The 13412-nt window shown below is 40.5% G+C and overlaps 1 protein-coding gene across 1 annotated transcript; it reads right to left on the bottom strand.

The window, feature by feature from the left end:
* Positions 1-8220: 8220 nt before the first annotated feature.
* LOC138897817 (uncharacterized) lies at positions 8221-8640 on the bottom strand. Its single transcript, XM_070183836.1, has one exon. It carries the CDS (start codon positions 8638-8640, stop codon positions 8221-8223), a length of 420 nt encoding a protein of 139 aa, XP_070039937.1.
* Positions 8641-13412: the final 4772 nt, after the last annotated feature.

Here is a 13412-nt window from a genome sequence, read left to right as displayed (position 1 = left end):
ATTGCGGCACTTTTAATACTAATTACATAGACTTTCGCTCGTCTTTTAAAGCATTTAAAGTTATTTATTATGTAATTTTGGTGTTTTGCAGCATACCAGACTTGAAGAACTAAGAACACAAAAAAGATGACAAAAACCCATAGGAGGGCAGAAATGCGGCAGGTTTGCGACCGTAAAAGTGATGTACGGGCTGCATACCAACCGTAGAATGAAGCAACTATTCCTAGTTTTGGAGAGAGGAGTGTGCGATCTATTATGCGGACCACATAATGACCGCATAAGTGCAAGAAAGAGTTCTACGAGGGCAATTTTGCATCATCTGCGATCACAAAATCAATACGCGGACCGCATAAGAGATCTTTGATGAACAACTGGGCAACTGGACACTCAATTATGCGACGAAGTTATAATTATGTGGGCCGCGAAGTGATTCTACGACCCGTTCTGCGATCGTATATCTAATCTACATGGGTATTTTTACCATATTTTGACCCCGACTTTTAGCCCATTATAAATAGAATAACTAGGGTTTTTGTGGGAGATCTTGTCTGAAAAAGAAGCTACATTTAGAGCATTGAATACACAATTTTTTTTGAAGCTTTTGAAGAGAGAATCTTGTATCTTTGTATGGATTATTTTACACTGATTCACTTTTACTTATTTATTTTAACGAAAATATACGTAACTAGGATTTATTTTAATGCACTAACCTCGTTATCCAAGAAAGTCTTATGATTTTAAAAATAATAAAATGAATAGTTAAGTGTTGGCTTGTCTAACGGTGATGTTGGAAACCATCACGGCTCATAGTGAATTTTGGGTTGTGACAAAAATCATAGGAAATAATTCCGGATAATAAAGCTTGATCTTTAATGAAAGCTGAAACGTCAACCTCAAGCTCGCACCTCGGAACCCGACAAATTTTACAAAATTCAAAGACCCATTCCGATATGAGTCCAATCATACCAAAATTATCCAATTCTGATATCATTAGCCTTCAAATCCTGATTTTACATTTTTGAAAGTTTTTACAAAAATTCTCACTGTCTCCAACTCAAATCACTAATTTAATAATAAAAATAATGATGGAATCATAAAATATAATCAAATACGGGTCAAGAATACTTACCCCAATCCAATACATGAAAATCCTCTCCATAATCGCCCAAATCCGAGCTCTCTAACTGCCAACAGTACTTATATTCTGCCCAATGATTTACTCATCGCAATGGCGTAAAATGATTAGTGATCATGAAGGACAAAACATGAACTGCCAACATTGACTCTACGCGAACGCGACAATACGGACGTGAATACAGTGACCAGGTCCACAACAACATTGCAAACGCGTCTTCTCTTCTGCGAACGCAAAGAGCAAGCCCTGATGACCCCCTTCTAGATTTCCTTATACGCGATCGCGTATTCCATAATGCGAACGCGTAGACAAAAGTCCTCAAAGATTCGCAAACGTGGTCACCTCTTCACGGGCGCGAAGAACAAAATGCGGCCTCCACATAAAACGCTACGCGAACGCGAATAAATATACACCAGATGACAGAACAACAATCTAAAATGGGAGGAAATGGCCCATAGACCAAATGGAAGACACACGAGGCCACCGGGACCCCGTCCAAACATACCAACACGTTCTATAACATAACGCGGACCTGCTCGAGGCCTCAAATCACTTCAAATAATATCAAACCTACGAATCACACCTCAAAGCGAACTTAATGAACTTAAGAACTTTCAACTTCTACAAATCGCGCCGAATCATATCAAATAAACTCTGAATGATGTTGCATAGTATTGTATTTTCATCAGGTTCTGCGTGTACTTAGTCTACTGCAATTTTAGTTTTTTATGGTCTAGTTGGTATATATATATATATATATATATATATATATATATATATATATATATATATATATATATATATATATATATATATAATAATGTACTGAATTATTTTTTGTTAAAGAATCAGGTGTGAGCAAACTAAAGAACTCTTGATATTAAACAAAATCTGTTTTGTAGTTTATTCTAGACTAAATAGACAACTCTTTCTCCCTTAAATTATTTATTCAAGATGAAAAAGTGCATTCTGTTTTATGTGCTATTATTCTTTACTAAATTAGATCAACTAGAATCTCTATCTGATTATTTGTTTACTTTGCATTTTTTGTATTTGTACTATGAAATTTGGAGGTTAGAGTTGTGTTGTTTTATATTTTCATCAGGTTATGCTTGTATTTAATATAGAGCGATTTTAATTTTTTATGGTATCTCTCCTTATATATATATATATATATATATATATATATATATATATATGTGTGTGTGTGTGTGTGTGTGTGTGTGTGTGTGTGTCACGACCTAAAATACCGCCTTAGGCGTCGTGATAGCACCTAGTTTCTAAGATTAGGTAAGCCGAGTACTTACGACAATTAAGCCAATTTAACAATGATAATTTGAAACAGAGTTTAATATGAATACTAAAACAAAAACGAAAAAAGCATTACGCGGCATTAATCATAACTCTCTCCCAAGACTAGGTAATACAGTGTCACGAACTCTAGCTGAATACATGGAAAGATCTCAAAGATCGAAATACAATACTATTCAAATAACAAGCTTATAGTACAAGGAAAGGAGTCCAAGGGACTGCAATGACCAAGCAGCTCTACCTTGAATCCTCACGATCAATAAACTAACTCTGCCCGAGTTTGATATCTCCAATACCTGGATCTACAGATAAATGTGTAGAAGTGTAGTATCAAGAATAACCTCGGTGGATGTCACGACCCAAAATCCTAACCTGTCGTGATGGCGCCTATCGTGGTACTAGGCAAGCCCACATATAAAACTATTTCCAACACTTTTAACAGAAACTGAATTTAAGCAGTTTAAACAATAAAATATTTCATAAACGGGACAGGACCCAAAATACAATGCAAAACTTCCCAGCATCGGGGTGTCACTGAGTACATTAGCATATATACATCCCAAGTCCGCAAAATACTATCTATGATAATCTGAAACTAAATATAATAAGTGGAAAGATAGGGAAGCAGAAACAAGGTATGTGAAATGCCAAGCAACTACCTCGAAAGTCTCCGAGAATCCGAACTCCACAACTCAGCAACCGCCATGACCGGATGCACCTGGGTCTGCACACAAGGTGCAGGGTGTAGCATTAGTATAACCAACTCGGCAAGTAACAAGACTAAATAAAGAACTAAAAGTAGTGACGAGCTTCACAGTAATAGTTCAATTACAGTGATTTCAACATAGGAAAGTAAGAATTCTCTCAAGTTCGATAAATTAGATCAAGCAGTTACTCTGTGACAAGTTTTAGTGAAACTGAGTGTAATATCTTTAAGAAATTTCAAGACATTGATACATGGCATCTAAATTTGAGGCAGCGGAGATGGCTGGAGCTGCTAAAGGACTATGTTATCACTATTTTGTATCATCTCGGGAAGGCCAATATGGTGGCCGAAGCCTTGAGTAGAAAGGCAGTGAGAATGGGTAGCCTTGCATTCATTCCTTTTAGTGAGAGACCTCTTGCAGTTGATGTTCAGGCCTTAACCAACCAGTTTGTGAGATTAGATGTCTCGGAGCCCAGTCGGGGTTGTAGCTTGTGTGGTATCTCGATCTTCCCTATATAATCGCATTAGAGAGTGCCAATATGATGATACCCATTTGCTTGTCCTTAAGGACACGGTTCAACATGATGATGCCAGAGATGTTAGTATTGGAGATGATGAAGTATTGAAGATGCAGGGTCGGATTTGTGTTCTTAATGTAGATGGGCTACAAGAGTTGATTCTTGAGGAGGCCCACAGTTCGTGGTATTCTATTTGTTTGGGTGCCGTGAAGATGTATCAGGACTTGAGGCAGCATTATCGGTTTGTTCGCCTCCACGGCGTGCCAGTGTCCATCATTTCAGATCGGGGAACGTAGTTCACATCGCAGTTTTGGAGAGCCGTGCAGTGAGAGTTAGGCGCCCAGGTTGAGTTGAGCACAACATTTCACCATCAGACGGACGGACTATTCGAGCACACTATTTAGATATTGGAGGATATGCTACGCACTTGTATCATTGATTTTGGGGGTTCTTGGGATCAGTTTCTACCACTCGTAGAGTTTGCCTATAACAACAGCTACTAGTCGCGCATTCAAATGGCTCCGTATGAGGTTTTGTATGAAAGACAGTGTAGATCGCTGGTGGGTTAGTTTGAGCCTGGTGAGGCTAGGATATTTGGTACTGACTTAGTCCTGGATGCTTTGGACAAGGTTACGATGATTCAGGAGTGGCTTCGCACAGCGCAGTCTAGACAGAAGAATTATGCCGACAAGAAGGTACTTGATGTTGCTTACATGGTCAGGGAGAAGGCACTGCTCAAGGTTTCACCCATGAAGGGTGTTATGAGGTTCGAAAAGAAGGGAATGTTGAGTCCTCGGTATATTGGGCCGTTTGAGGTACTCTAAAGGATATGGGAGGTGGCTTACAAGCTTGCCTTGCCACCTAGTTTATCGAGTGTGCATCCAGTTTTTCATGTTTCTTTGCTCCGGAACTATGTCAGCAATTCGTCTCATGTTTTGGATTTCAGCACAGTTCAATTGGATGGCAATCTGACTTATTATGTGGAGTCGGTCGCTATTTTGGATCGGCAGGTTCGAAAGTTGAGGTCAAAGGACATAGCTTGAGTGAAGGTGTAGTGGAGAGGTCAACCAGTTAAGGAGGCTACTTGGGAGACCGGGCAGGAGATGCGGAGAAGATATCCATGCCTATTTGAGACTCCGAATACATTTATAGACCCGTTCGAGGATGAACGTTTGTTAAAGAGGGGGAGGATGTAAAACCCGGCACAGTCATTTCAAAAGTTGTGGCCCCATTACCCCATTTAATGCTCATTTTGTACTTTATAGCAGTTATGTGACTTGCCGGAGTAGTCGGTTCGGGTCCGGTGATATTTCAAAATGAAATGAGGCACTTAGTCTCAAGGTTGAAAGCTTAAGTTAAAATGATTGAACGGATGTTGATCTTTGAGTAAACGACTCCGTAAGGGAGTTTTAATGGTTCTATTAGCTTCGTTAGTTGATTTTAGACTTAGGAGCATGTCCGGATTGTGATTTGGAGGTCCGTAGTGGAATTAGGCTTGAAAAGACGAAAGTCGGAATTTTTGGAAAGTTTGACCGGGAGTGAACTTTTTGATGTCGGGGTTGGATTCCAATTACGGAAGTTGGAGTAGGTCTGTAATGTCAAATGTGACTTGTGTGCAAAATTTGGGGTCAATCAGACGTGATTGGTAGGTTTCGGCATCATTTGTAGAAATTGGAAGTTCAAAGTTCATTAGGATTGAATCTATGTGCAATTCTTGTTTTTGATATTGTTCGGGGTGATTTGAGGGCTCGAATAAGTTTGTATCGTATTTTAGGACCCGTTGGTATGTTTGGTTGAAGTCCCGGGGGCCTCGGGTTGTTGTTTGATGGTTATCGGATCGATTTGATGTTTGAGGGAATGCTGAAGCTCACCAGTTTCTAGTGTAATCGCACCTGCGGAGTGGGGTTCACAGGTGCATTCTCGCAAAAGCAAGAAAGGAGCCGTATAAACGGCCAGGGACGACGTGAGCAGAGGTTGCATGTGCGAGGTTATTTCCACACCTGCGTGGTCGTAGATGCAAAATTAGGGGCACAGAAGCAGAGGGCTCGCTGGTGCGACAGGGAATCCTGCACCTGCGGTTGCGCAGATGCGAGGCGAGGACCACAGAAGCGGAAGCTTAGGTCTAGTGGTTCACCGCAAAAGCAGAATTTTGCTCGCTTCTGCGACACCGCAGATGTGGTTAAGTGTTCGAAGAAGTGGAAAGGCTGAACAGAAAGTTAAATACAACGGTTCGCAATTTTGGCTTCATTTCAAATATTTCAAGCACGGTTTAGGCAATGTTTGAGACGGTTTTCGAGGGGATTCTTGAGGTAAGTCCCTTGTGCTCATTTTTTATCAATAATATTTCTTGCCCATTGATTTTCCCACCTAGTTGGTGTGTATTTAGGGTGTAAATTGGGAGTTTGATGCTATGGATTTGGAGAGTTTAATATGGGGATTTGGGTAATGATTTGGTGTCAGATTTTGATAAATTTGGTACGGTTAGACTCGTGGTTGAGTGGGTTTTCTGGTTTTGTGACTTTTATCGAATATCGAGATATGGGATCCAGGGCCGGCTTTTGAGCCAATTTTAGTTTTTTATTTATAGCTTAGCATTTTCTTATGGAGTTGATTCCTTTGGCCCATATTGATTATATCGCATTGTTTATGGATAGATTCGAGGCATTCAGAGGCCGTTTCGCGATGCAAGGGTGTGTTGGAGTAGAGATTTGCTCGGATTGAGGTAAGTAATAGTTTTAAATTTTGTACTCATGGTACGGAATCTCGTATTACGTGTCATGTATTTGGTTTTGAGGTGACGCACATGGTAGGTGATGGGCATATGGGCATGCACCATATGAATTGTGACTTGGTCAAATTACATGGAACCGTGTAGTTGTATAATCTGTTGTTATCTATACATTCTCCATGTCGTAGAGAAATTGAACCAAAAATCATGTTAGAAATCATGTTTAGACTGTGTGTTAGCAGTGTAGGGACCCACAAAGGTCGTGTACATGTTGAATTATCTGTTGCTATTTTGTACTCAGTCACACTTTTTCTTGTTTATTATATCTCAGTCTCTATTGTTCCATGCTGATACGTTATATCATTTCTATTCGGGTTGACTTTTATGACTACTGAGAGCCCGAGAGACTAGAGAGATTTATAACTGAGTAAGGACGCGAGCCTGATTGTGAGATAGTAATACTATAACATGTGAGTTGTCCGTGCGGATCCAAATATTATACTATAGCACGTGAGTTGTCCGTGCGGATCCAGATATTATACTATTGCACGTGAGTTATTCGTGCAACACATAAGTTGTCCGTGCGGATCTAGATATTATACTATAGCACGTGAGTTGTCCGTGCAGCACGTGAGTTGTCCGTGCGAATTATAGCACTTGGGCTGAAGGAGCCCCTCCGGAGTCTGCACACACCCCCAGTGAGCGCAGGTACCTACTAAGTGCGAGTGCCGAATGATGAGGGAATGGGAGGGATGAGTGATTGTGGCAATTTGAACAAATGCTGGAGACTCCGATGATCTGTATACACCTCACAAGACACATTATAGAAATAATGCCTCCAAATCTTCAATGCATGAACGATGGAAGCTAACTCCAAATCATGGACAGGGTAGTTTTTTTCATGAGGCTTTAACTGATGCAAAGCATAAGAAATCATTCTACACTCCTGCATCAAAACACATCTAATACCGATCTGAGAAGCATCACAATACACTGTATAAGAACCAGAAGTTGAAGGTAGAACTAGAACTGGAGCTGTGGTCAAGGCAGTGTTGAACTTCTGAAAGCTCTCCTCACACTCATCCGACCATCTAAAAATAGCACCCTTTCGGGTCAATTTGATCAAAGGCGATGTAATAGATGAGAAATCCTCCACGAAGCGACAATAATAACCGACCAAGCCGAGAAAGGTCCGAATCTCCATAGTCGAGGATGGTCTAGGCTAACTCTGAACCGCCTCTATATTCCTCGGATCCAACTGAATACCCTCACTGTACACCATGTGCCCCAAGAATGCTACTGAACTAAGCCAAAACTCACATTTGTAAAACATAGGATAAAGCTTCTCCTCCCTCAACCGCTACTACACAATCCTCAAATGCTAGGCATGCTCCTCCTAGCTACGAGAGTACACCAGGATATCATCAATGAACACTATGACAAACGAGTCAAGATGAGGCTGAAATACATTGTTCATCAGGTGTATGAATGTTACTGGGGTGTTGGTCCGCCCAAAAGACATCACAAGGAACTCATAACGACCATAATGGGTCCTGAATGTTGTCTTTAGAATATCCGAGTCCCAAATCTTCAACTGGTGATACCCAGACCTCAAGTCAATCTTAGACAACAACCTCGCTCCCTGAAGCTGGTCGAATAGATCATCAATGCGCGATGAAGGAAACTTGTTATTGATTGTAACTTTATTCACCTGACTATAATCAATGCACATACACATAGTACCATCCTTCTTCTTCACAAACAGAACTAGTGCACCCCAAGGCGAAACACTAGGCCTAATAAACCTCTTATCAAGGAGTTTCTAAAGATTCTCCTTCAATTCCTTCAACTCAGCTGGTGCCATACGATACGGTGGAGTATAAATGGGTTGGGTGCCTGGCACCAAGTCAATACCAAAATCAATATCCCTGTCGGGAAGCATGCTTGATAAGTTTGCAGGAAACACATCCGAAAAATGTCGCACCACCGGAACAGAATCAATAAAAGGAGTATCAGCACCAACATCCCTCACAAAGGCCAAGTAAGATAAGCAACCTTTCCCAATCATCTGTTGGGCCTTCAAGTATGAAATCACTCTGCTGGGGACATAGTCTAGATAACCTCTCCAGTTAATCCTTGGAAACCTCGTCATCGCCAATGTCACAGTCTTAGCATGACAATCCAGAATAGCATGACATGGAGACAGCCAATCCATGCCCAAGATCACATCTAATTTCACCATACTAAGCAGTAAGAGTTCAACTCTATTCTCCACTCCCCAATAGTCACTACACACGACCGATATACATGGTCCACAATAATAGCATCATCTATTAGCGTAGATACACGAACAGATGAAACTAAGGACTCACGGGGCATATCTAGATAATGAGCAAAATACGATGATACATACGAATAAGTGGAACCAGGGTCAAATAATGCAGAGGCATCCCTATGGCATACTAAGATAATACATGTGATCACTACATCGGAGGCAAAAGCATCTGGTCTGGCAGGGATAACGTAGAATCGGGCTTGACCGCCACCTGATCGGCCTCCCCCTCTAGAGCGACCCCTAGTAGATTGAGCCCCACCCCGAGCAGTCTGAGTGGGTGGTGTAACTGCTGGTGCTGGTGCCATCGGCCGAGAACTCTGTTGTGGAGCCCCACTCAACAACCTAGGGCAATCTCTCTTGATATGACCAAAGTCTCTGCACTCGAAACAACTCCCCCTCTAACAGAAACGTTGCTCCTGATAACCCAAGGAACTACCTGTAGAAACCTGAACGGATGAGGCACAGTGAGAACTCTGCGCTGGAAGTGCACTGAATGAAGACTGGCCTAAGTGAGAACTGTAAGAACCGTGGCTAGCTGATACGCCATGATAAGCTGGATGAGTCGTCAGAGCGGGCCTATAAGGACGACCCTTGTTGTGGTAGTACTGCCCCCCAGAAGGTACACCACCGAAACTGCGCAAACCTCGAGGCCTCTTGGCCTCCCTCTCACCATGCTCTGACTACGAACCATCTCTATATGCCGAGCAATGTCAACCACCTTGTCAAAAGTGGCACCAGATACCCTCTCTCTAGTCATAAGCAACAACCGCTGATATATGAGGCCATCAATGAACCTCGTGATCGCTCATGACTCATGAGACCAATGTAACCTAGGTTGTGATACCAACTTGTCACAACCCAAAATCCTAACCTGTCGTGATAGCACCTATCGTGGTACTAGGCAAGCTGACATTTAAAAATATTTCCAACACGGGATAGGAACAAAAAATACAACGCAAAAATTCCCAACATTGGGGTGTCACTAAATACATGAGCATCTATACATCCCAAGTCCGGAAATTACTGTCTATGATAATCTGAAACTAAAAATAGTAAGTGGAAAGATAGGGAAGGAGAAACAAGGTCTGCAAAAAGCCAAGCAGCTATCTCGATAGTCTCCGAGAATCCAAACTCCACAACTCAGCAACCGTCATGACCGGATGCACTTGGGTCTGCACACAAGGTGTAGGGTGTAGCGTGAGTACAACCAACTAAGTAAGTAACAAGACTAAATAAAGAACTAAAAGTAGTGACGAGCTTCACAGTTATAGTTCAATTACAATGATTTCAACATAGGTAAGTAGTCATGCTCTCATGTTCGATATATTAGATCAAACAGTTACTCCATGACAAGTTTAAGTGAAATAGAGTGTAATATCTTTCAGAAATTTCAAGATAGTGATACATCGCAGCTAAGTGCAACAATAATGAAATCAAATGCATCCTCTCAGGGTCACAGTCACTCAGCCCTCCCATTCCCTCAGAACTCGGCACTCGGCATTCGCACTCAATAGGTAATTGCACTAGGGCTGTGTGCTGAGCATGCGAGTTGTCTGTGCAACACGTGAGTTATCCGTGTGAACCCAGATATTATACTCCGGAGGGGCTCCTTCAGCCCAAACATTATAATCCGCACGGACAAGTCACGTGATACACGGACAACTCATGTGCTATAGTATAATATCTGGGTTCACACGGATAACTCACGTTCTGCACGGACAACTCGCATGCTATAGTATAATATCTAGATTCGCACGGACAACTCACATGCTATAGTATAACTATCTCACAATCAGGCCCTCGGCCTCACTCAGTCATAAATCTCTCAAGTCTCTCGGGCTCTCTGTAGTCATGAAAGTTACCCCGAACATAAATGATATATTGTAATAACAAGGAACAATAGAGACTGAGATATAATAAACAAGTAAAACTATGACTGAGTAAAAACAGCAATTTAGCAGATAATTCAACAAGTACACGACCTATGTTGGTCCCTACAGTGCCAACACATAGTCTAAACATGATTTCTAACATGATTTGTGGTTCAATTTCTATACTACATGGGGAATGTATAGATAGCAATAGATTATAAAACTACACGGTTACACGGAATTTGACCAAGTCACAATTCCTAGGGTGCACGCCAACACGCCCATCACATAGCATGTGTGTCACCTCAAAACCAAATATATGACACGTAAAATGGGATTTCGTACCCTCAGAGATTGAGATATAATAAACAAGTAAAACTATGACTGAATAAAAACAACAATTTAGTAGATAATTCAATATGTACACGACCTCTGTTGGTCCATACAGTGCCAACACAGAGTCTAAACATGATATCTAACATGATTTGTGGTTCAATTTCTCTACTACATGGAGAATGTATAGATAGCAACAGATTATACAACTACACGGTTACACGGAATTTGACCAAGTCACAATTCCTACGGTGCACGCCAACACGCCTATCACCTATCATGTGCGTCACCTCAAAACCAAATATATGACACGTAAAATGGGGTTTTGTACTCTCAGAGATTGAGATATAATAAACAAGTAAAACTCTGACTGAATAAAAATAGCAATTTAGTAGATAATTAAATATGTACACGACCTCTGTTGGTCCCTACAGTGCCAACACAAAGTCTAAACATGATTTCTAACATGATTTGTGGTTCAATTTCTCTACTATATGGAGAATGTATAGATAGCAATAGATTATACAACTACACGTTTACACGGAATTTGACCAAGTCACGATTCCTAAGGTGCACGCCAACACGCCCATCACCTAGCATGTGCGTCACCTCAAAACCAAATATATGACACGTAAAACGGGATTTCGTACCCTCAGAGACTGAGATATAATAAACAAATAAAACTGTGATTGAGTAAAAACAGTAATTTAGCAGATAATTTAACATGTACACGACCTATATTGGTCCCTACACTACCAACACATAGTCTAAATATGATTTCTAACATGATTTGTGGTTCAATTTCTCTACTACATGGAGAATGTATATATAGAAACATATTATACAACTACATGGTTACACGGAATTTGACCAAGTCACAATTCCTATGGTGCACGCAAACACGCCCATCACCTAGCATGTGCGTCACCTCAAAACCAAATATATGACACGTAAAACGGGATTTCTTACCCTCGGAGACTGAGATATAATAAACAAATAAAACTGTGACTGAGTAAAAACAGCAATTTAGCAGATAATTTAACATGTACACGACCTATATTGGTCCCTACTGTGCCAACACATAGTCTAAACATGATTTCTAAAATGATTTGTGTTTCTATTTCTCTACTACATGGAGAATTTATAGATAGCAACAGATTATACAACTACACGTTTACACGGAATTTGACAAAGTCACAATTCCCACGGTGCACGCCAACACGCCCATCACCTAGCATGTGCGTCACCTCAAAACCAAATATATGACACGTAAAACGGGATTTCGTACCCTCAGAGACTAAGATATAATAAACAAGTAAAACTGTGACTCCGTAAAAACAAAAATTTAGCAGATAATTCAACATGTACACGACCTCTGTTGGTCCGTACAGTGCCAACACATAGTTTAAACATGATTTCTAACATGATTTGTGTTTTAATTTCTCTATTACATGGAGAATGTATAGATAGCAACAGATTATACAACTACACGGTTACACAGAATTTGACCAAGTCACAATTCCTACGGTGCACGCCCATCACCTAGCATGTACGTCACCTCAAAACCAAATATATGACACGTAAAACGGGATTTCGTACTCTCAGAGGCTGAGATATAATAAACAAGTAAAACTTGACTAAGTAAAAACAATAATTTAGCGGATAATTCAACATGTACACGACCTCTGTTGGTCCCTACAGTGCCAACACATAGTCTAAACATGATTTCTAACATGATTTGTGGTTCAATTTCTCTACTACATAGAGAATGTATAGATAGCAACAGATTATACAACTACACGGTTACACGGAATTTGACCAAGTCATAATTCCTACGGTGCATGCCAACAAGCCTATCACCTAGCATGTGCGTCAAATCAAAACCAAATATATGACACGTAAAACGGGATTTTGTACCCTCAGAGACTGAGATATAATAAACAAGTAAAACTGTGACTGAGTAAAAACAACAATTTAGCAGATAATTCAACTTGTACACGACCTATGTTGGTCCCTACAGTGCTAACACATAGTCCAAACATGATTTCTAACATGATTTGTGGTTCAATTTCTCTACTACATGGAGAATGTATAGATAGCAACAGATTATACAACTACACGGTTACATGGAATTTGACCAAGTCACAATTCCTAAGGTGCACGCCAACACGCCTATCACCTAGTATGTGCGTCACCTCAAACCAAATATATGACACGTAAAAATGGGATTTTGTACCCTCAGAGACTGAGATATAATAAACAAGTAAAACTGTGACTGAGTAAAAACAACAATTTAGCAGATAATTCAACATGTACACGACCTATGTTGGTCCCTATAGTGCCAACACATAGTCCAAACATGATTTCTAACATGATTTGTGGTTCAATTTCTCTACTACATGGAGAATGTATAGATAGCAACAAATTATACAACTACACAGTTACACGGAATTTGACCAAGTCATAATTCCTACG

The sequence above is a fragment of the Nicotiana tomentosiformis genome, chromosome 8 (genome assembly GCF_000390325.3).
Source record: "Nicotiana tomentosiformis chromosome 8, ASM39032v3, whole genome shotgun sequence".
Lineage (NCBI taxonomy): Eukaryota > Viridiplantae > Streptophyta > Magnoliopsida > Solanales > Solanaceae > Nicotiana > Nicotiana tomentosiformis.
This window is presented reverse-complemented; position numbering and strand designations above follow the sequence as displayed.

What these genes read in the sequence shown, in the direction of transcription:
- LOC138897817 (XM_070183836.1), bottom strand. Translation starts at nt 8,640, where the DNA reads ATGGTGAAATTAGATGTGATCTTGGGCATGGATTGGCTGTCTCCATGT.